The following is a 24,774-nucleotide window of genomic DNA, read 5'->3' on the forward strand; positions in this document are numbered from 1 at the left end:
AATACAGTTTTATTAAGAAAAAAAAACAAAACGAGAAACCTTGAAAAATGATCGCAAAAATGTATACACTCAATATATACAGCTTTTAGTTTTCATATCAATGAAATTTTTTCGAAATTAGTTATATTTTTTATAGTTTCACTAAATTCAAGTTAGTATCATTTTATTAAAAGAACAACAAACTTAGAAAACAATTATAAGACAATTATAAACTGAAAGAAGTCTGATGAGGAAATGTGGTGATTTCCGAAATAGCTATCACTTCTACCATTTTTTCAAATTGTTGGTTTTCATTAAAAAAAGGCCTCGAGCTCAATAAAAATTGTTGAATATAATTATAAAAACGAGCGAGAGTACCAGTTTGACAGAATAAAACGAATGATTCTGGAAAATAAGGATGCTAGCTATGTTTGTGGCTTCCTTATATTCTATGGTGTTCGCCGTAACGAAAGTGCTGCCACGTTTTTTCCGAAAAATGGTTATCGGACCAGAGTCAGGAAGACTTAAATTAAATTAATAAGTAAAATACTGAAAATCGGGATTTAATCGGTACAAATATGAAAAATTCCGACTTTTAAAAAATTTTCAGCGGGACAACTTTCTCAAAATCGGTACTGTCCCGCCCAAATCGATACGAGTGGTAACCGTAGCTATGCCATACTTCACTTCCACTTTTATATTAACCATTAGGACTAGTATGACCTCGGAAATCTTCTATTTTACAATTTCAAATTCCGAAGTTCTCAGCTGATTTTAAGAAAATGTGGCAATACCACATTTTTTTGAAACATATTCTTCACAATAAATGCATACCTTTAAATTATAATCAGGCCTGGGCGATACCGACTGTGCAATACCCTTGGGTGTTCGTATACACGAAGTTGAAATCGGAAATAAAGTGCAATTCAGCGTATTGAATTTTAAGCAATTCATTAAGAAACTGTGATTAATTTTCGCTTTCAACTTCTTGTATACGAACACGCGACGTTATCCCGAGGATAGGGAGATGATCTCTTGGTAAAACCTACAAATCGTGAAGCATTTGGAACGCAACTAATTAGTGACTATTTTTGTGACTTGGTATGATTTGGGTATTCAGTAGGAGAGAGTCACAAAAAGTTCACCCAAAATATGTGGTGAAAACAAACACAGACAGTAGAGTGGTTCAAAAAAATTTTTTTTTGGAAATTCATCAGCGGTACCTCAAATTATTGTTATTTGTGATAAGAAAAGAGAAACGTGTTTTTTTATTTTGAAAAAAAAAGTGTTTTTAGAGGTCGCGGTGGGCTAAAAATGTGGTTTTTACATATAATTACTCTGGTGTTATTGGGGAACATTCCCTTAATTACATTCCCGTCTTGGGCAGTTAGAATGGGTGTAGTGCCCGAAAATATTCTCCCGTAAAGAGACTAGTAAAATTAAAACGTTTGCTCGCGCGGATCCAAGAGTGGCAATGGCCGAGTGGTCAAGGCATTAGACTGCCGCTCGAGAGATCCTGGTTCGAGTCCTCCTCGGGCGCAGAGGATTTTTAATTTTGTTATTTAGTTTCTTTTCTTTTTTTTGGATAGTTTCATTTTTTTACACAATCTTTAGATTTTAATGCTTGAAAAAAAAAATTTGAATTTTTTTCAATGAATTTTTATGATAGTAAAGCATTTTGGTTTACATATTTCCTAATGAAGTTGTTGGTGAACAAATATTTCTTCGCTTCATTTTCGCGTTGTTTTCTTAATAAAACCGAAAGCAATTATCAGTTCCTCCATATTTTGCTTTTTGTGACCAGCTCAGAGACAGCTGATAGGCACGGAAAGTCACTATTAGTGGCTAGAGACTGCTTACTGAATCCCAGGGTTAACATAACCTTAACTTAATCTTAATTTATTTTGGAACGAATTTCCGTCGAAAAAATCAATGAACACCAATTTAATCTTAATCTTATTTTCAAGCTGAACCTTAATCTTAATTTTAATCTTAAAGCATAAACAGACGGCAGCGTTGATCCAGATCAACTCGGGAATTAACTGCAGTTGATCCGGATTAAGTCTGAGTTAATCCGGATCAACGCTGCCGTCTGTTTAAGCTTTTAATCTTAACCATAATCTTAGTCTTAATCTTAGTCCTAATCTTTATCTTAATCTTGATCTTAATTGTACCCAACCTCCCTCCCTTCTTCTGTCGCTTTTTCGTTACATCGGTGTTTGCATTTCGATTAATCGGAACGCAAAGAAGTCTCACTCCAAAAACCATTTTCTACATTTTTTTGGTCCGAGCGACCAGTGATCGAACCTTGGTCCTACCGGATAGCAATACGCATCTCTAATCACTATTGTTGTAACAGCATATAAATTCCTCAAATAGTTTTTGGGGAATGATGCTGGAGTGACAGTCCTTGGCCAGATATGACTTTGGGTCGTTCCGGTTTCGTAGACCCGACTGTCGGGGGAACGATCTCTAATCGCTCCACTACAGTGGTTGCCCATACCAAAACCAGTCTTGCATATTAGGTCCGTAATTAGTGCCGTTTTTTTTTCATTAGTAGAATTCTCAACTAGGATAGGATAAGCCTGCAAATCAGTTGAGTTTGAGCAATTTTCGACACGGAAGCTTAACCGCTCTGAAATGCGCGCTATACCCGGTGAGTCTTCATTGAATCCTTCCGCTTGCTTTGAGGAAAAATTCCCTGTTGCTAGAGAGAGCAGTAACACCCAAAATATATCGCGCGGCGGAAGATTTTTAAAACTTTATGTGAAATTTCTATGAACACGCTGATATCAATAGCTCTCTCTGATCGTCATCATTTTAGAGCAATGACGGCTAGATAGAGTTTTTAAACTGTGCATGTCCATACAAAATCTTTAGAAAGCTTTAAAAGGCTTTTCATACAAGATCTATAAAAGGCTTTTAAAAGCGGTCTATGTATTGTTGGTGACGGTAGACTATCCCAAGGTCGCGGTCCTCTAAGTCTAAGTGGTTTGCCGGCGTACCGAAACCTAAATTTTGTGACTTTCGCTCAGAGAACGCATTTTTGTTCACCGCCGAGTTAAAGTAACTACGAACCAACTCAATATCGAGATATTTTTGATATAAATATTGCAATAGTCATGGAGGTTTTAATATCAGTCAGCTTACAATACAAGAAAGATATGTCTATAATGATAAAAATATCGACAGCGATAAACACGTCGATGACGATTATGATAAGAGTAAAAATCAAAAAGTGTTTTTTTTCTACTTGGATATCACATTTATAGGTTTATTCTGCACGTTACCGATGATTTTGTAACCGGAAAACTATATTACCAAAAAATGTTACCACTTCTTGTCGCCGCGGTTCTAGGTACGTTGGTAATGCACTGAAAATATTCAGCAATTCAGCTATGAAGATTTGTGAAAACTATTCTATTGCATATTTCATGGGGCAATATTTTGTTACCAGCTTATGAGATGGTAACAAAATTTACCGGTTACAAGAACGCACAGAATGCGAATGGGGATTAAAAATTGACAGACACTTTAATTACCGCTTACAAAATTTATGTTACCAGCGCAGAATAGACCTGTTATAGCCGTATTGTAACGAAGTCATAACCCTTAGGTCATTGCTGCTGCGCCTCAAAGTTTGTTGCTGCAACAAATACACCGCTACAATAAAAATTTGTTAGTTTTTGTGTTTTTTTCTAGCACTGAAAATTGAATTTTTGTGGCACATTTTGCGGCGCACTAGAAATCACAACAGCGATGAGCTAAGTTCTGTTAGAATAGACGGTTTAAACAAATTTAGAATATTTGTTTACATGCATTTTTATTTTTTATTTTATTTTTTTTTAAGTTTATTACTTTTAGATTGTCCCAGTTACTCGTAACAACGACTTCAAAAACTTTATCAGCTAATTTTCTCTGTCCCATATTCAACACACACACTACTGCGTACGCTACATTCTCATTATGCACCTTCATTTTTCCACTTCGCCGATATACCGAGTAGACAGCCATGTAATCTTTCCCTACTGCATTGTCGGCAGGAAACATTCGTAATTAACTCCAGCTCCTAAAAGTAAACAGTGCAAACAACGTCGCATGCTTTATTACCGCAAGCACAAAACACACACCGCCACGCACGCAGATTTGCACGGATGTATTGGAGAAAATTAGCGCACCGCCCCTTTTGCTGTATTTTCATGCACGTAACACAAACTCGTTGAGGGAGAAAAATCCTTTTGATTCCTTTGTACGCTTGTGTGCTTTCTGCCTTGAAATGAGCTTGAGAACAGCAGCAGCGGCAGCAGCAGCGGCAGCAGCAGCTTAAAAGCGCATAATTATGCCTTTATTAGGAGGCAGCAAAGGCAAAGTAAAGAAGAGATCTTGCTGCAGCAGCAAGGATGCATAAATTTGTAGCAGCAGCGTTGACAGCAACAGTTGTTGCCTCGGCGATGAAAGCGAAGTCACATGTCTGTCTACTCCGCCGATCAACAAATCACACAAAAGGAGGGAAGCACATCGCATTATGCAATTTTATGGGCACATCGCGAGTTTCGCATGTGGTTATATACATACGTATGTATGTATGTATGTAAAAATGCGCTTGTGCCTACGTGGAGTGTTGTCTTATGGCTTATAATTTATAATGCAACATGCAACATATTGTACGCTGTCGACATCTGTACTTCAAACGAAGGATATACAAACGTAGTCAATGTTTGACTTCCGGTTTATCTCTAATTCACCTAGGTTATACATAACGTGCAGAAAAAAAGAATACAGAACGATATATTATGGACATACATATGTACATACATATGTACATTAGACCGCACCGGAAAAAAGTTCGTCATACACCTGAGTTTAAAGAAAAAAACATTCTTCGTTATATCTTCGGCATTAACAGTGGGATTTTAAAGTATAATACATCGATGTCCTTGCCCCGAGGAGAATTTTTTTTTGCACTTGCTCCTGATAGATCAACCAAGCCTACGAAGCAATAAAACAAAATGCATTTTTCTTGTTCCAAAGTTCTTTGACCTCAAGTACTCTGCTCTAGTACCAGATCTTAGTTCTTATGACCCCAACGTACCACCCTAATTTCAGTAAATTAAAGCTCGCCAAAAATCAGTAAACTTTTGCTAAGCAAGTATTTTTATTATACCCGTATATACTAATATTAAAGAAAAGCCACTCGGAAGACAATTGTCAATTCCGGCAACAATCTTCAAGGTTCTTTACTGTCTTTCGCGAAACTAATTGAAAGCTATGCTAAAGAGGAGGTCTTGTCTTTTAGAAATAAATCTCCTGACAACTAAATTAAATAAAAATATATATGCACATATATTTCTCTCTTTAAAACATTAAAAACTAAAAGAAAGTTTAATTAAAAATATATCTAAATAAAACGTGAATAAAATAGGTTTCTTTAAAAACGAAACGAAAAAACTATATTTTTCTTTTAAAAACAATAAAATTTAAAGACTAAACAAAAATTTAATCAATAACAAGGACAAAAATAAAATAAGTTTCTTAAAATTAAATTAAATAAAAAAAAACTTTTTAATACGATAAGATCTAAAAACCTGGGCTGCAAACCAATCCAAACAAGTAAAAAAGTCTAAGTTCGGGCGGAGCCGAACATTAAATACCCGGCGCAAATATATGATTTTCCCCTTTCCGAAAGCTACCGTACATGGTAAGCCGGGGTGTATCAATTTTGAGTAAATTAGCGTCCTTAAATTTCGAAATATTGACGTTTCAAGCATTTCTAAAATTTACCGTTATATGAAAAGCCGTAATTTTAGTCCGATTTCAATCATTTTGAACGTTTTGCTTTTATGTGGCAAGCACAATAACCATACCGAGTACAAATTGGTAGAACGGTTACCGGGATACATATATGTGATCATAAGTGGGCGGTGCCACGCCCATTTTGCAAAATTTTATCATAGACGTATTTCCTAGTAAAGAAGAATTGTTGCAAGTATCAATTTTGAATAAATTAGCTTTAATATTGACTGATTTATCGAAGATTTCGTATTTCTCCAAATTACCGTTATATGGGATGTGGGCGTGGTTATTGTCCGATTTTAAAAATTTTCGGCCATTTGGTATCCTGTATCAAGGCCAATAAGGTGCCAAGTTTGGAAGAAATCGGTGCAGCGGTTGCCAAGATATACACATGTAACCCTAAGTGGGCGTGGCTACGCCCATTTCTCAAAAATTTATAATGTTCTTATTTTTCGTCTAAAAATTATTGGAAATATCAATTTTGAGTGAATAATCTTCAGTAGTTACTAAAATATCGCAGTTTTCGTATTTCTGAAAATTACCGTTATATGGGAGGTAGGCGTGGTTATTGTCCGATTTTGCCCATTTTCAATACCATCTGTCCTACGCCCGAAAGAAGTACACGTACCAAGTTTCGTTAAGATATCTTAATTTTTACTCGAGTTATCGTGTGCACGCACAGACGGACGGACGGACAGATAGTCACCGCTTAATCGATTTCTCTTTTCATCCTGATCATTTATGTATACATTTGTCTATATCTATTTCGACTCGTTTTGCTTGTTACAAACAACCGTTATGTCAAGAAAGTTATAATACCACAAGTGCGCTCGGGTATAAAAACGGTACACTTCGGTTCAGTGGTTCGAACCACTTAGAAAAAGCTTGTACCGATACAAGAACCGGTGAAATTGTTAAATTTTTTGTTTGATATTAAAGAATACAAATATTACAAAAATACGACAAATCTATATATCAAAAAAATAAAAGTCTTTGTTATTGAGATCAAATTCAAATATCCACATGTATAGTGGTGCAAAAATAAATAGGTACCCGGCATTTTAACAATTTTGGCTTTTTTGTTGATTTAATGTTTTTTTTTTTTAAGTATAAATAGTTCATCGTCTACCAAAAACCGAGTAAATCCAAATGCAAAAATTCTGAAAATTATTCAAAGTTTAATCTAAATTGCAAACTTTTTAATTCGAATTTTTAGAAAAAAATTTTAAGTCTCAAGTTGATTTTTTTTTTGCAGTTTTCCCACGGATTTACTTCCGTACATATATGTTCGTTTGTCAACATAAAAATGATTTAAAATCAACGCGATCAATGCGAAATTAGAAAAATTTTAATAACCTTTTTTAAGGTTTGGACATGTCGTGAGTTTGTGCGAGTGTCCCAAAAAAAAAACACACTCAGGATTTTGAATTGACACTCAAAATCTTGACTTTATGTTGAAATACTTCCGTAGATTGGAGCTTACACTAGGCCTTGACCTCATATGTACAAGAATACCTATGGTCAAAATTAAGCAGTGCGATATTTGACTATTATTCTTTTCTTGGTTTAACCATAAAATCAATATACATAAATCCAAATTTCAAACTTTGTACGAAAACTAGAAAAAATCTACAAACTTCAACATTCATTATAGTTTCAAACTTTTTAATCAGAACTGAAAAATCCGATTTTGCAATTTTATAGCTCATTCAACTTTCATGTAATATGTTAAGTGCAAGTTTGAATTACATATCTTAAAACTCGCAACGATTTTTGAATTTTTTTTTTTGCTAGCGGGGATATGCATTTTTTCCATTTAAACACATTTGAAGCATTTTTTATAAGTACGAAATTATAATTCACTGCCATTAAATTCCAAAATTCCAAAATGTTTGCAGTTTTCTCTTAGGGTTGCATTTTTAGACAAAGTTGTGTATACCTAAACTTAAAAATGTTTTAGTGCAGTTTAAACCGAACCGAACCATTTTTTTTTAGTGGTTTTCAGTTCGGTTTTGACATTTCAAAATAAAAATGGTTCGGTTCGTGGTTCGGTTCGACGCCCAAAAAAAGCGACAGTTCGGTTCAAAAACCGGTTGAGTTCACAAAAAAATAAAAAAAATTGTTTCCAAAAATTAAATGAAATTAGAATAATATGTTTCTTTTTAAAACAACCAAATCTAAAAATTAAAACCAAATTAAAATTAAAAAAAAAAGAAAAAACAAAATCACTTTCTAAAAATTAAATGAAATTAAAAAATATTCTCTTTTTAAGAGAATAAATGTTAAAATTAAAGGAAAATTAAATCAAAAAAGAAAGAAAAATTTACAAATTTTACAAGAACTAACAATTAAAAGAAACTTGAATTAAAAAAGAAAACAAAATACTTAAAAAATTTCCGTGGACTTTTTCGGCCTGCAGAACTTCGAGATATTCTCTTAGTTTAACACAAAGAGGAAGGATTATTCTCCAATATTTTTTAGAGCCTTTTTGGCTCCTAAAACTCCGTAAATATTTAGCCAATATTCTATTCGTCTGTCTCGAGGGGACTCGCCCAACTTCGCTCTGGCCACTGCAGTAGGCTAAACTCGTACCTGAGAGGATTGGATGCAGATGTGTCCAACGCATGCTCCCTAAACCCCACTCAGCTAATGTCCCTATGAACAAACCCAATTCCTGTTTCTCCCGTTAGATGAGCTTGATGACAACGATTGGGGGAAAATCTGATCTAGGCAGAGTTGAGTAGCTGAAACAACAACAACCGACCACTGTCGAGTACTCAAATAATTCGCAATACAACGTTGAGTTACTTACTATTTCTGCTATTAGCTCGATGTAGCCAACAATGTCGAAGTCCGAGGCTACCAGGACGATTCTCTCGCTGGAGAGGCAACTTTGCTTTGATCTGGGAAGAACTTTCAATAAGGACTCGATAATAAACTAGAGTTGGATAAGTGTATTAGCCCCCAGCGGCCGCTGTGGTGTAGTGGTTAGCAGTGCGCTCTACCACTCCGCAGGACCTGGGTTCAAGCACTGGTCAAAGCAACATTGCAATAAAATATAGTTGAAAGAATTTTTCTTAACAGCGGTCGCCCCTCGGCAGGCAATGGCATACCTCCGAGTGCCATGAAAAACAGCTTCTCATAAAAATACAATCGCCGTTCGGAGTCGGCGTAAAACTGAAAGTCCCTCCCCTTTGTGTAACAACAGCAAGGCGCACGCCACAAATCGGAGGATGTGCTCGGCCAAACACTAACATATGTGTAAGCGCCAATCTATTATGTTATTATTAGCCTCAGTTGTCTGCGTTTTCTACTGTCAGTTTTTTCGGAAGAAATCAGGGAGTAATCTTCTAGTAAAAAGTTTTGAGGAATGCCGCTGAAGTTCTTGGCAAGAAATAAATCGCCGTAAATCTGACAATACTAGTATTTCAATTACATACATACATACATACATACATAGGTAGCAAAGAACATGTTTTTTTTTTTAAATATAACATTTACATTTATTTGGTTTGACTGTCTTTAAAGTGATTACAGTATTTATGCATATTAGCACAAAATTTTGTGAACTTGCAAACATAATTGACTTCAACTATTTGTATATGTAACAACAATAACTTGTAATACATTTGAAAAGCACACATTACATTTGGATAAAAAATACATTTGTGATATTGAAAGCATCAGTAAAATTGATGAGATTAAAACTTAAAAAAATGCTTATATGTATAAACCAAGATTTATACAATACACGCTAGCTCTAAGAATAACATGTTGACACAATTATCATTTATTTTTCTCTTCCCCTTCCTTCCATTGAGTAAAACACCTTATCTTAAATTATCTACAACTTAAGTACTAGCGATAAAATGCATGAAAGCAATACCACAAATCAAAAAGAGAAATACTCAGGGGATACTTTAAACATAGACTAAAATATATATTAAACCCATAGATGTATGTATGTAAACTTTGTAATTTCTTCCATAATAAATCCTGTTTTTTAATCAACTTATTGTGATGGTGATTTCATAGCAGCTTGACGGGCGAACTTCTCGCGTTTTATTGCACTATCACCACTGCCATCAGCGCCACTGCCAGAACTACGCGGACGTGGAGAACCCCTGACTGAAGATGCAGCAGAGGATGCTGTTGATGTAGCCGACACAGTTGATGTGGTCGATGAGGCCGAAGGTGATGATGGTGGTTTCAACACACCAGCTGCTTTTGTGGCGCTACTGCGCCTGTGCCAATCCAACACCGGCGAATCATTTACTGCAGCTACACCACTAGTCGAATTAGTGTGACCAGTCACCCTTAAAGTAGCACGTTGAACACCGACTTGAGCTTTCAAGGCCGTCTGATTGATGTACGAACGGCGGAGAATGCAACAGGTAACGCTAAATGGCACTGCTATAATCACAAATAAACCCAAAAATATTATGGCTAATACATCTACTAGCTCTGCGCGCATGAAGTTTAATTCATTTGCATGCGATTTAAGAAAATCACCACCGCCAGCACTATTTAAAATCAAGTCAATATAATGTATACTCCTCGCCATGGGTGTGCCGAAGTTGGAGTTAAGCAATTTTCGCTTTTCGGTCACTTGCAGGCCATAGTTGGGATTTGTTGCCAATTCAATTATCTTATTCATTATCGGCGTAAACTCAATGGTATCAAATGAGTGTGTCAGAGCAATGCCCAGTTTTTTTAAGCGCCTAGCGTTGACTTCCTGATCGGGGAAAATCGGTATGGCAAGTATCGGCGTGAGACCGTTTATCGATTCAATAATACTCATGAGACCACAAGCGCTTATGAACACCTTAACTTTGAGATGGGCTGTGAGGATAAGGATATATTAATTAAAACATTACTCACATTTTCAAAAACTAACTCACCTAAAATGGCTTCCTGGGGCCACCAATCTGCTATCATGACATTTTTGGGTAAATCTGTGTAAAATTTACGGTCTTCCCATTTGAGAAGGAAATTGTAGTTTGTTAAATATGACATTACATCCACAAGTTCGTCTAGCTTTTCACGTGCTAAGTCGACTGTTCGTGCATCTGCGCCCAGGCTTATGTAAACCGCACCTGCTGGTGCGGTTTCTATGAAATAAGCAATATGCTGAAAAGAAGAAAATAGTTTTTATTCATATGCACATATATGCATAAAACATATTATGTAATTTCAAACAAAAGTTATTAGACTGATAATATTACTAGTAAATTGAAAGCATTGGCTTGAAATCTGTTATTTAAATGCGATCCCATTTTTCTACATACCGCCGGCAGTTCAATTTGCTGCGGTACTCCATGCAGATGTGCCCCAGCAATCTCTAAAACATTTGGCAAGTAGGCACGCGGATATTGTACAATAGGATGTGAATTAATCAAAACAAGACTGAGATTTTTAGTAAGATCACGGTGATGTGGCAAATTCGTATCGGCAAGATGGTTGAGCGTTTGAAAGTGTTTTCTATAAACGGCTTCGTGTGAGATCATGTAAAAAAAGCTACGTGTATACATAGAAATATATAATTACTTTAATTAGCAATATGCGCAAAACAAAAATGACAATTGCACTTACTTGTATGTCAACTTCTCGAATAGACCCATTAGCGTATTAACGCTTCGTTGCCAAATATTCATACGCTCCGAATAAGGCAAGAAAATACTAGGATCTAGTGCTGAGCTTTGCGGATTTCCAATCATTTGATTTAGCCATGTATTTGCGCCTGTAGGACTAATGACTACGGTGGGTATTTGATAGAAATGCGCCAAGCTTTCGATGGAAACAAAACTTCATAATTTAGAGATAAATAGTTGTAACTTGTAAAATATTCTTACCACAATAGCGAATCGCTTAGGAAGAGATCCACCACCAGCAAGTCGAATTCTTCACCGCTGTTTACAAGTCTTCGAAATTTTTCATCACCCAACAGTATATCTACGTTTGATGCCCCAGCGTACATTAGCCGCGTAAAATGTTCTAAAATTGAACTTAGACGCGCTTGTTCTACATCGAAAGGCAACCCCGTTTCCTCCCAATTTTCAAGCAGTCCCTCAATATGTATCTCGCGTATATTTTTTTGTACTGGATATTCCTGAGCGTGTGGACTTATCAAGGTGACCGAATAATTTGTTTGTGTTTCCACCAATTGTTGCAGAAGCCGTCGTCCAAAAAGGTAATGTGACTTCCAAACACTTGGTAGAACTGCCAATACATTTACACCGTATACCAAACATGGCAAAGCACTTAGCAAATGAAGCAGTGACAAAGTGGTCACGAAATTCGCCATTAATTAAATTATTAAGCGCCTTGAGACGACGGCATAAGGCCGATGACCGTTTGTCCTTAGTTTCTTGCCACTGCACTAAAGGTTAGATGTACCTATTGAGTCGAATGTATTCGTTTTTCAAGCTCTATGTGACAGATCTTGATATATCCAGAATAGTGCGCTCGACCGAATTTGCATTGATACCTTTATTGCACACCGCTGTTCCTATTTATAATGGTTCCTCCCAGCGTAACACCAAAGCACCAAATACACTCGTTTTTCCACTTGCCCCTTGCTCTGTTGTTGCTCCAGAGCTCTTTTTAGTCTATGCTACTCCGTGCTGTTTTATTTCGTATTCCAATGCAAACTTTGGACATTTTTTGTACTTCGTTACTACTATTCACTGACCTGCGTGTATGCACATATGTACATATGTATCATAAGTATTTATGCACGATATTTTCTTTAATTAATGCAAAAAACTTTGCTTAATGATGGCAGTGTGAATTGCGAAAAAATCAAAGCGACGCCAGTGAAGATAAAAAGAAACAGAATGTAAACAAATTGTAAACGAGAATGGCACCAAATAGGGGAATGCCAAAAACAGCTGCTTCACAGAGTGCAGAATATGACAAGAAACTTAAATGGGCACCTGAAACTTAACTCAAAAGAGGTGCCTAATCTGCTCCGGTAAGGCGTATAGGCCCAAACCCACCCAAAGCGATCCGAATTATGCATTTGGTCCCTAACCGCCAATATGAATGCAATGGCGATTATTAAAGTTTGACGGTAAAATTAAGGTTGTCGACGATATTGAAGTTTTTTGGGGAAATTTAAAAAAAATGTACTGTAATTGGTTGCGCTGCAGAGCGCATATTTTCTGATATATCCCTTTTTAGCTCCGAAAATTTGGCTTTGCTCCTAGCTCTTTTTAAAATAATGGGCTCTTTTTGATTACGCGTAAAAGCACATTTAGCGCATTTAGCTCTAAATGCTACTCTAAATGTACATTTATCCATACAAATTTCTTCACATAAATGCAACTTCATTTTTGCATTAAGAATCTAAATGCTAAAAGCAACCCTGTGATCTTCAAAAATTTTCACGATTCGAACATGGTTTAATGAGAAAAAGTGGCAACATTGCTTTTTCCCATATACACATGAACCAAAAATACAAGATCACGTAAGAACGCGACGTTGTATTTGTAACTGGTTTTGAGAAAAAAGTTTGCGAAAGCGGGTTCGTCAGCTGAGCGTTTGTTTACATCACAAGCACCACTATTTTACACTTTTATTCAAGTAAAGAAGAGTTAATTCAACATGACAACACATTTAAAAGCATTTTGTTGCATCATTTTACCTAAATTGTGCGTTTAAAGTGGCTGACAATAATTTTGGCTAATTTTGGTTTTCGTTGTTTTCTTTGCTTTGTTTACTTTTCGCTCGTTTTCCAGTGAGACAAGATGGCGTAGAACCCGCTAAAAAAATCGACTTTTTTCACTCTCTTGTTCTTACGTGATCTTGTGTCTTTCGTTCATGCCGTATACAGTGGCTAGCTTTACATCATTTGGATAAAGAAGTTACGCAAATTCAACATCGATGTGATGCTGATAGAAATCCGGATCAATTTGTCATCAACTCTGTTCGTTTTGTTTCCTAAATAAGTGAGGAAATTTTAATTGACAGCACTGACAAAAGAATATATACACAAACAAATGTTCGGTTATGGTTAAAACAATTCAAGTTTTTGTATTGAATATTTGGTTTAAAATTAATTTTTTTTTTGCAGTAGGCTTTTTGCACATTATCTTCTGCGTGAGAATTGATTGTAATAGATACGGATCTGAATAAGCGACTAGAACACGGGTGTTTGTCAAAACTATACGATTTCGAACTCGCGTAAATGTACATTTCGAAAGTGCATATGTTCGAAAGTGCTAAATGTTGCATTTTAAATGCAGCGAAAATGCTGCACTATATAGATCTTTTTTAGCTCCAGAAAGTTGTATCGTACAAGTATTGACTAAAATTTATTTGGCTTTGGTAATCTCAGGCTATTTTCGATACCAACATGCTATTCTATTTCGATAAATACCTACTTAGAAAATACTCAGGCTGTACATTCTCTCTCAGGCGGTAGAAAAAGAGAGCAAAAGCTTAAGCGTTGATAAAATTTGCAAAATTTCGAAATGCAGTGGAAAAACATGCATAAAGAATTTCGAAAATTTGTTGTTGTTATTTTGGTTTTAAAAGTTTTTTTCAGCACTTCAATTTACAACATTCGCTATTTTTATTAATATTGCGGAAAATGTAAAAACACCTTTACGCCAATAAGTGTTCAGCTTGAAAAAAATTTCGCTCTTCATTTTGGCTACTATTAGTATTATTTAGCTCTTTTAGCTCTCTTTTTCAACTGTTTTAGCTTCAAACGAAAATTTTTCTGGCAACACTGGATCACAAGGGGTCGTATACTGTCATTTTGTTGTATGTCGTAAACCTTAAAAAATTAAATAATTGTTTAGAATACTTGAAACCACAAAAAACTGTTTTTTATCACAATGAAAATCCATAATATTATTATGACCTTATGGAACCTTGCGAACGCCCTTCATATATTTTTAGCCGTTTAAAGTTTACATGCAACAATACTTTTTGGATTTTGGGTTGGTTGGCACGAACTTAAGTTCGTATCGCCAGATTGTTCCTCCTATTCTGTATTTGTACCTTTTGGTGCGCTGAGAGTGATCTTCAGGTATTTCAGGTATGTCCAACGTATTATATGTGTTTAATGCATATCCATTAAATTGCAATTTCCAACAATTTTAAAAATTTATTTCTTTAAAATATTTCTGGTTTCGCTTCATGGAACAGTTATGGTAATAAATTTTCATAGTTCACTTGTTCATACAGTTAATTTGTTCATACGATAGTACCGTTTCAACGTTACGCTTTAACATTTCCATTTAATCGCAATTTTATTTTTCTTTATGTTCACGTGTATAACATTAGTTACGTAATTTTTATTTAATAGTATTATCTTCCCTTGATTCAAAACTTTATGTTATATTTAATGAAGCTTAATTTAAAGCTTTATGTTATTTTTAATGAAACGACTTCATTTTTGTGTGTATTTTAATCTAATATTTGCTTTGTAAAAACTAGACAGGTCAGCACGACCATACTCGTCGAGGAGCCATTTTGAACTGCATGCAACAATACGACAATATACAACACCTTGTGAACTCCCTAAAAAGGTTCTTTCCCGTACGCAACGCGGAATCCTGCGGGTGCCCTAAATAGCCCAGAAATCATTCCCGTACTCAACAAAATGGGTAATAGAGAGCGAAGATTGGAACGTATTGGATGGTAAGTGTCTTTTTCTTCCTGCCCGAAACAGCCCAGACTTTTTCTCCGGGTAAAAATGGATAAAGTGTCAAAGTGCTTATCAGTTGTTTTGTAGTTACATGTTGCCTGCATTTACTTGGTGCTTTTAAGGAATAGTGAATGTATTTTCAATCTTTATATTCTTAAAATCAAATTTGTAAAAGAAAAATTTTTCTTCTTATAAAGAATTAGGAAGTAACTTTAAATTACAAAAAGAAAAATTCAATTCCCACGAGTTTGCATTTAAGTGACAAAAACAAAAACAACGCGAATAAGCTCTTTCTCAAATTCTGGGCGCGAAATGTGGTTTTTTCCGTTCCCGTACTTCTGGACTATATTCCATTTTTGAGAGCAAACTTTTCGCTTATTCTCTAATTACCGGATCCGGTCCGGATTGTTAGGGAAAGAACCTAATATGTTTTCAAAATGTATTAGCGACCTGGAAATGTGATTTTTTATGAATACTATGAATTGCACATAAAAATGTGAGTTTTAAATTGAAATGCTTAAAAGAAACAAAAATATAATAAATGTATCACGAATTCATTGAAAATAAACTGCTTTTGTACTGCAACTTTTTTTTTTTTTTATTGATACGTCAATACTGAAAACAAAAAAAGTCAATACTTTTGATTAAGAGCAACGACAACACTGTTTGTGAGGAAGACGAGAAAAAAATTACCCAAACCAATTCGCATTTTGGGTATTTTTTCGCATGTCAAAACAAAAGAGATTAGGAAAGAAAGTAAACAAAAAGTGATCTGTTTGAGATAAAAGTGAAGGTTTTTCATTCATAATTCCTCCATATCTTCGGCCATATTATATGATAGAAATTGTAATAATTTGCAATAATAAAAAGTGACGTCAAGCAACATTATTTATGTAAAAGCATACATAAATCAAAGCTTTAATACTTGCTTATACATAAGTGTTAAGGTATGAGGGACGCAGCTGGCTAGATGCCAAATTATTTGCACATGTCTATTAAACACTGAAAAATTTGCCAGACAGCGTAGAAATTAAAAGTGTTTAAAGCACAGTGCAGCTGCTTAACTAATGCCAACAAGCTGTGTCATATAAATAATTTGCATTTAATTTTCTAGTGCATCGACGCGTATTCATACATTGTCAGCAGCAGTATTAAACGAAAAATCTTGGTTACGCAATTCCATTAACATTTCAACTGTTATCCCCGAGATTGGCGTTTTCGCAATTGATAAAAAAATATGGCCTTATCACTAGGTGAGCATAATTTGTTTGCTTTGAAGTACATACATATAATATATCGTCGTTTAAAGTACAAAACCGCGTATCGTCATTCTGCAAATCCGCGTAATTGACATTGGCTGCCAAAAATTGGATTTGCTCACACGAGCTCTTGGCTCAAATAATTTCTACAACTTCACATGCGCGGTTTTGCATTTTGCTGATACGTGGTTTTTCATTTTGTTAATACGCGGTTTTGCACTTTAAACGACGATATGTATACATATTATGTATTTTCATTTTTCTTATTGATTTCCCCCTACACAATTATACAGGACGGATCAATGTGGATGAACCGCTGTTCGATCTAAGTACATTTGCTGGTCGCTTTCGTTATTTCGCATGGATGACGGATCCGCGGACTGTTATTGTACCCAATGACCGCTTAATGCAAGCAAAAACGCTGGTAGAAAAATATCGCTTAGGCCAAGAACCAGATAGTACAACGCAGGAGCAAGTCAAATATGCCATGAAACTTTATTCATCCGCCTTCCATCCAGATACGGGCGAACTACAAAATGTTGCCGGACGCATGAGTTTTCAGGTAATTAAATGAGCACTACACATCTGTTTTAAATAATTTAAAAATATTAAGAGCTGCACATTTATATTTGCAGTACAATTTTTATTATGCTAATTTCATTTTATTGGCTAATACTAATTGGCTAACTTGTTTATACGTAGTTTCAATAGGTAGCGAACTACTAGCAATCAGTGCGACTGTCTCGTGCCACTATTACATCAAAGTCATTTTAATTCACATCTGTTTTCTAGCAGATTTAAGTACATACATACTTAAATGAAAACATTTTTATTTTGATTTTGCTTTTATGCTTAGATATTTATATACATATGCGTGTGTGTATGTTTTGGTGCTTGCAAATGGTCGGCTGATTCGTTGTCGTATATTTAAAGTTTATCGCTGCGCTCGTGCCGTCAACGTATGGTGACGTTAGTTTGCAGCTGGGCAGCTATGTGACGTGCCTTCGTTTGGGTGCCAAAATTTTTTTATCTCTGCTTAGTCATGCCCAACTTGTACATTGCTTGCCCTTGCATTGAGCTTGTCAATGGCCGCCGGTATTGCTGATAAGAGCAGGAATTTTGTAGATGGATTTATATTTGTAAATAAACAAAAGCATGACTAGGTCACTAGCCCAACTTAGTTTATTTTTAGCTTTAGAGATTAAGGTTAAGTACTCTTATTATTCATTAAATATTTCCTCTAATTTTGAATCTTTATCTTTCGCATTCACAGGTTCCTGGTGGTATGCTTATAACCGGAGGAATGTTGGCCTTCTATCGCACGATACCTGCCGTCATTCTCTGGCAATTCATCAATCAGTCATTCAACGCCATTGTAAATTATACAAACCGTAATGCTAATTCACCAACCACAGTTACACAACTGGGTGTAGCATATGTATCAGCTACCACTTCAGCGTTAGTGGCGGCACTCGGCTGTAAGAGCTACTGGTCTAAGCGTGCAAGTCCGCTGTTTCAGGTACTATCTACTTTGTTCATTCTAAGCAAAATATTTATATTTCTTGCTTTTTGCCACAGCGTTTTGTACCGTTTGCTGCTGTTGCTGCTGCCAATTGCGTTAATATTCCATTGATGCGTCAAAATGAAATAATCAATGGTGTTGAGGTGAAGGATGAGAATGGCAATATTGTGGGACGTAGTCGCTTGGCTGCCGTAAAAGGTATTACACAGGTGATTGTTTCACGTATTAGCATGGCAGCGCCTGGTATGTTGATATTGCCGTTCATAATGCAACGTTTGGAGAAAATACCAGCCTATAGGCGTATACGGTGGATTGATGCGCCCTTCCAGACGATGATGGTTGGATGCTTGTAAGTAGAAGAAGCAAGTAATATGTAACTTTTCAATGTTTCTAATTTGATATATACTTACAGCTTGCTCTTCATGGTGCCCACTGCTTGCGCTTTCTTCCCACAAAACTGGTATGTACAGTTTTGTGCGCTATATAATAAGTACATTTTTTAACAACGACTTAATAATTATTTTTTACAGTTCCTTAAAAACGTCCACAATCAAACTATTTGAGTCTGATCAGTATGCTGAAATGAAAGTGAACACTAACGGTCACTTACCGCAACGAGTATACTTCAATAAGGGCTTGTAAATACACATGACTGCATCATACCAAAAAACGTTATTACTATAGACAATACTGAACTAGCGATGCGCTTGTGCATTTATACATAACATATTATATAAAATGTAAATCTGTTTGGGAATTATTGCTACTTCACTGGCCAGTAGTCATCTAAAAGTCTTAAAACAAGAAATCTATTTTTAAGCCAAAATAACTCAGCATTTTGTAGTTGTGCTCTAGTTTTAATTTTGTGTTTTGTTCCTTATAATACTTTAAAGTTTGTACTCTTTATTTCATGGCACTGGTTAGTTCTGACTTTTGATTGCTAATATGTATTGTGGTATATGTATATTGATTATAATTTCTATTTTTGGGTTTTATTTTATTCACTTCTAAGTGTAAATTTTTATAAAAAGTACATCTAATATTTGGCTTAGTGGCATATTAATTCGACGAATTCAACATGTGCGGTGTTCCTTTTTTTTGTCAAATTTCCTATCAAAATTTATATTTGCATTCATGCAAAACAGCTATTTTGAGCGCAATTTGTGTACGAAATTAAGTTTAAGATGTTTGCGATTGCATTTTATTGATTGTACGTAAGAAAAATATTAATAAAAATCAATAAGGCATTAAAAACTTCTCCAGGTATTGAATATTAAGTGGGTATGCTCAAAGTTCGTTCGTATTTAAATCAACGTTTTTGACATTACCCAGTCCAAAGGCTATAACTGCAAATATATGTACATATACATATCGTCGCTTGGGTAAAAGATTGTCGTAAGCGTCATACGTACGTGCGTAACATACGACAATCTTTTACCCAGGTGACGATATATATGTAAAGGTTTACGTGTACCGCTTAAAGGATATAATGTTCAAGGAAGCGGCTCTTCATCGTTCACACGTCAGTCGGGTCTACTTAACCGGAACGACGCAGAGTTATATTTGGCCAAGGACTGTCACTCCAGCAACACTCCCCAAAAACTATTTGGGGAATTTGTATGCTGTTACAACAACAATATATGTATACAGTTTCATGACCAGAAGTGGCATAGGTCATGTTGATCAAAGAGCTGTTGTTCTTCCATTGAGAAATTGAAGTTTAATAATTTTTTATATCGACACATTCCTCCTACTCCTCCTTTAGGTACTATCTTGATGAGAAAGAAAATAAAGAGCATTAAAAATGCACTTCTTCCAGCAGCATGTAAACTTCTTCGAAAATCCACAGCCTCGCAACAAATGTCTTTAAAAAGTACTGCTTTGCTGCTGTACAGCATGGAAACGTCTTTGAGTTGAGAATTGCTACTGCCTATTCCAAATCGAGAGATATGTAGGTAAAAATGAAGGAGAACTTGACATATGATCACGTTATAGCTGGTTTTACGTTATCAGATCGATCAGCGGAAGTTCAGTCAATTCTGAAATCAGTAAGTATATCTCTACCATTTAGTGAAAGCCGTATAACGTTATAAAATGCAAGTTTTAAGTTGTTAAATTATCGCGTTGATTTTTGACAATTTTTTTAATGCATTTTCTTCCACATTCGACAATTTTTTTGTATGAGAAAAAATGCATACCAGCCAAAAAAATTATATCAAAAACCAACTCGCTTCTTTAACAACTTAAAACTTTCACTTCTTTTGCTAGAATTCATTGGGCTATAAAACTGCATACTCTGCAAAAACGGATTAAAAGTTGAAAATTTAGATGCATCTTTGCAATTTTAAAAATGAACATCTAAAAGGTTCTTTAGTCAACTTTTGCTAATAAATTTGAATTCCTCGGTTGAAAATCTATAAGAAAAGTCAATAAAATCAAAAACCAATTTTTTTTAGAGCTAGTCAGCAAAGTATTATTTTTATACCCGAGCGCACTTGTGCACAAGGGTATTATAACTTTGTTCACATAACGGTTGTTTGTAACAGGTAAAACGCATCGAGATAGATATACATAGATAAATGTATACATAAATGATCAAAATGAAAAGAGAAATCGATTAAGCGTCCGTCTGTGCACACGATAACCAGCGTTGCCATTTTAGCCGTTTTCCGGCTAGATTTAGCCGGTTTTGATAGCAACTAGCCGGAGAAAATTCGATCTAGCCGGCAGCCGATTTGTTAGCCGGTTTGTAAAAAAAAGTTAGCCGTTTTTAGCCGATTTTACTATTTGCCTAATTTTCAGGTGCAAAAAGTAAACAAGTTGTTCGAAAGCAATAATGCAGACCCAATGAAGATTTTTAATGAACTCAATGTTTTACTTTCGCATCTATGCTTCCTAGTGGTTATTAGCGCGGACACATTTGATCTTATATGCTCCCCGTTGGAACCATACCTTGCTCCATTTCCTCAGTTTTATAACAGTTTTGAAGAGTATTTAAAAACAAAAGTAAGCACAAACGCTTTTGACCACGAAGCCGAGAAAATAATTCGAGAAAATGGTCGCTATTTTATTATCACTTTAATAAAGGAATTACGCCAACGCATCCCTACAAATATTGCCACACTAAAAAAAAATTGACTTTTTTCGGTTGGAAATGCATTAAGAGTAATTAAACCAAAAGTATTTGTTCGACTACAGCAACAAAAACACAAATATAATGCCGACGAAATAACATCCATAGAGATGCAATGGCAACGGTTAACGTTACATACCTGGAGTAATTTAGACTCAACTGTAAAATTTTGGGCCGAAGTTTATCAATTTCGAAATGCCCTAGGAGAAAACCCTTCTGCTGACCTTTCCAACCTAGTTTTTAGTTTTCTTGTTTTGCCTATAAGTAATGCAGAAGTAGAGCGAATATTTAGTTCAATGAATATAATAAAAACTAAGCAAAGAAATCCAATGTGCGTTAAAACGTTAAACGCTTTTTATATATAAGATACGGTTTAAAACGTGAAGAAAAATGCTGCCATAATTTTACTGTAGATGACGATCTCTTAAAATTAATGAATTCAGGTGATATATACAATAGTGATTCATTTGATGATGAGGAATATACACTCGATATAAATTAATGGTGTTAACTAGTCTTTCGTTTCTTCCGATTTATTTAAATAAAGCATGTGAATTTTCACTAAAACATTTTAGCCGTTTTTAGCCGCTTTTTTTTTGCCAATCTAGCCGGTCGGCCCAAAAAGTTCTGGCAACACTGACGATAACACGAGTAAAAATTGAGATATCTTAACGAAACTTGGTACGTGCAGTTCTTTCGGGCGTAGAACGGATGGTATTGAAAATGGGCAAAATCGGACAATAACCACGCCTACCTCCCATATCACGGTAATTTCTCATCAGAGATTTACATTTCTGCAGTTGGAGAGATTCTGTAGAAAAAAGTGATTTCTCTTAGTTCCCGGACTAGGTCTAGCACTCAACACCTTGACTTGGGCAACTGATCCAAGTGCTACTTAAATATACCTGACAATGATTTTCTTGTCACCACCAGGACAAGCTCTGTGAAGTGACTGCGATACAATGGTAATCTATAAAGACGACAGGTATTTGTTTCAAACCTGATTCATTCTTTGCTCTTGAGAGATTCTCTCAACAATGGTAATCTCTAACAGTGCTTTGGACGGCGCTAGCAGAATTCTGATTAGTAATTCGACTGTTCATTAGACGGAAGCTGTTCAGAATCACTGGACAGTGGCTGTTTAGAGCGAACGTTACCTTTGTGTCTAGCGCCTCGATAGTTTTACTTGTAGGGCGTTCGACGGAAGAAAGCAAGTCTGAACAGCGCCTGTCCAAAATCGAAATTTATTTCCGGCTGGGTTAAAATGCATTATTCGAATAGAAACGGTAATAGTCCGAGGCAGGCTCTTTTAGTTTTTTTTGTACTATAATTCGTAGCAAGGCGTAAATATGTAGGTGCCATAAACTTTTCTGTAGAGCAGGCTTTCCCAAAGTGGGTGCGGCGGCACACTGGGGTGCCCGAGCGTATGGCTAGGGTGCCGTCTGTTACTAAAGTATACTAGTAATAGTGCGGGCAAATTTTTTAAACTTTCTAACGGTTTGATCAAACTTCAACATGGCGGAAAACAATTTTTTTTTTGATTTTAATTAAAATTACCTTCAGCGTCTCGTCAAACCCCACACAACACAAATGGCTTGCAGCAAAGGGATATTTCGCTTGGTTTGTCAAGCAGCTTGTGTGGTGTATTTCGCTCTTAAGTGTAGTTCCCCAGTACGTTTGGTCAACGAAAAATTGAATCAGAAAATTTTCAGAAAAATACCGGAAAATGTACCCTTTTCAAAACCATTTTCGATACTTTTGTAGACTTAATCCGCGTTTCATCCACTTTTCTTCCCGTTTTCGCTTTCGCAACACAAATCGAAACAGAAGCGAAGTACTTAAGATTTACACCACTAGCGACGAAATTTTTAAAGCTATCGCCAGTACAGAAAAATGATTTGAAATGGAGCAAGTGTGCGGATATTTGCAGTGGTTGGAAAAACGAAAGGAGCGTTGTCTTGGATGAAGCAAGAGGCAGAAAACGCCACGAGAAGTCACTGTATGATCCGTCGGTATTCCCTGGCGACTAGGAAGATGCCGCCACTAGATTTAAAACCCGTATTGGATGACGCTGCGAAGATAACAGAGGCCTGCGAAATTAAAATATATCTTTGGTTTTTTCTAGCACGTCGAGATTTTTTTTATTGGTGACATGTACATTTTAGAATTTCTAGTAATTTGCTTTATAACCCCATAAATAAACAAAGTAAATCAGAAAACGTATGTAACCTCGAGGTTAACGCTAAGAAAATTTATAACAGCCGGTGTCACTAGCAATTTAAATGGAAAGTGATTTTTAATTTGCTGTAAATTTCCATATAAAATTCAAAAAATTAAAATCACATTTCACTTAAATTGCTTTCGTGAAATTGGCTGTAAAAGTTATATGCTTGGCGTTAACGCGCATTACCAGCGTTAACTTGGAAGGTTTAGAAAAACGATTGTCGAATATGTTCCCAACATTGACTCTGAGGATGTCTACAGCCGGATAACAAAACCCGTTTTCATGTGACCCGAAAAGTAAACCTACTGAGATGACAAATTAATCTTTTGAAAACCTTGTGGAAATCAGTGAAGACAGCACTGATTACTACGAAGAGAGCCAAGAGAGTTCTGGATGCAAGTGTATGCAGAAATCACTGCCGCTTTACTTTATCATTTCTATGTGAGACTGCATTTGGAACAAATACTTACATAAACAAGCAATTTTTAAGAAAAAAACAAAACCGACTTCAATTCCCATATAAAAAATTAAGGTTATCGGTAATCTCTTCATGATACAATGATCTGATTTAAATTAGAATAGGACCACCTGTGAGGTAACACCTTTCCTTTAAAAAAAGAATTATAGTAATCGGTTAACGTGGTCCGAAGTTATGCGGTAACATATGTACATACAAAAATAAAAAAAGTATTCCGACGAATTGATAACCTTCTTCTTTTTGTGAAGTTGGTTAAAAACAAATACACTAGCAAGCTTTCAGCGTCAAATGATTTCAGGTTAAAATTGTCAAAGCTCCCAATAAACTTATAGGAAATAATGAAATCATCAAAGCAATTTCAGTCCTCACATTAAAGCTAAAAGTTTGCATTGTGGTTTCTTGTTTTCGTAGACATTTGAAGCGTAGGGCTGCCGCGAAATTTTTTTTAGCAGAACAAGGCACAGTGGTTCGGATAGCAGATATAGCTGGACGAAAGTCAAAATTTTTTTGTTTTTAAAATACTTAATGGTACTTGGAATACATTCCTGACAATACATTCAAATAGAAATTGCATTTATTAAAGCATTAACATATGAAAACAAACAAAAAAAGGTAAGTTAACGCCGCCTATTTGAGACCTCTATTTTAAAAGCTGAAATTTAACTTAAAAAACTGCTAACTGCACTCACAAATATTTTCATAATTGCAAATTGACTTTATAAACAAAA

The 24,774-nt window shown here is 35.5% G+C and overlaps 2 protein-coding genes across 5 annotated transcripts; one reads left to right on the top strand and one right to left on the bottom strand.

Annotated features, from left to right (window-relative positions):
- Positions 1-9,381: 9,381 nt before the first annotated feature.
- LOC118739082 (UDP-glycosyltransferase UGT4-like) lies at positions 9,382-12,076 on the bottom strand. Its single transcript, XM_036470204.1, has 5 exons — positions 11,625-12,076; positions 11,365-11,559; positions 11,061-11,289; positions 10,674-10,902; positions 9,382-10,614 (listed from the first exon to the last, which is right to left on the bottom strand). Exons 1-5 carry the CDS (start codon positions 12,074-12,076, stop codon positions 9,785-9,787), a joined length of 1,935 nt encoding a protein of 644 aa, XP_036326097.1. The 3' UTR covers positions 9,382-9,784.
- Positions 12,077-16,127: 4,051 nt separating this feature from the next.
- On the top strand, positions 16,128-19,438 carry LOC118739083 (sideroflexin-2-like). Of its 4 annotated transcripts, none has more exons than XM_036470208.1 (7): positions 16,128-16,223; positions 16,545-16,683; positions 16,983-17,251; positions 17,963-18,208; positions 18,268-18,560; positions 18,624-18,671; positions 18,742-19,438. In XM_036470208.1, exons 2-7 carry the CDS (start codon positions 16,668-16,670, stop codon positions 18,851-18,853), a joined length of 984 nt encoding a protein of 327 aa, XP_036326101.1. In that variant the 5' UTR covers positions 16,128-16,223; positions 16,545-16,667; the 3' UTR covers positions 18,854-19,438. The 4 variants fall into 4 exon arrangements, with proteins under 4 accessions (XP_036326101.1, XP_036326098.1, XP_036326099.1 ...); XM_036470205.1 differs by having other exon boundaries at positions 16,141-16,377; XM_036470206.1 differs by having other exon boundaries at positions 16,141-16,323.
- The last annotated feature ends 5,336 nt before the right edge of the window (positions 19,439-24,774 follow it).

Source organism: Rhagoletis pomonella, unplaced genomic scaffold (genome assembly GCF_013731165.1).
Source record: "Rhagoletis pomonella isolate Grant_MI unplaced genomic scaffold, Rhpom_1.0 Rhpom_scaffold_00005, whole genome shotgun sequence".
NCBI lineage: Eukaryota > Metazoa > Arthropoda > Insecta > Diptera > Tephritidae > Rhagoletis > Rhagoletis pomonella.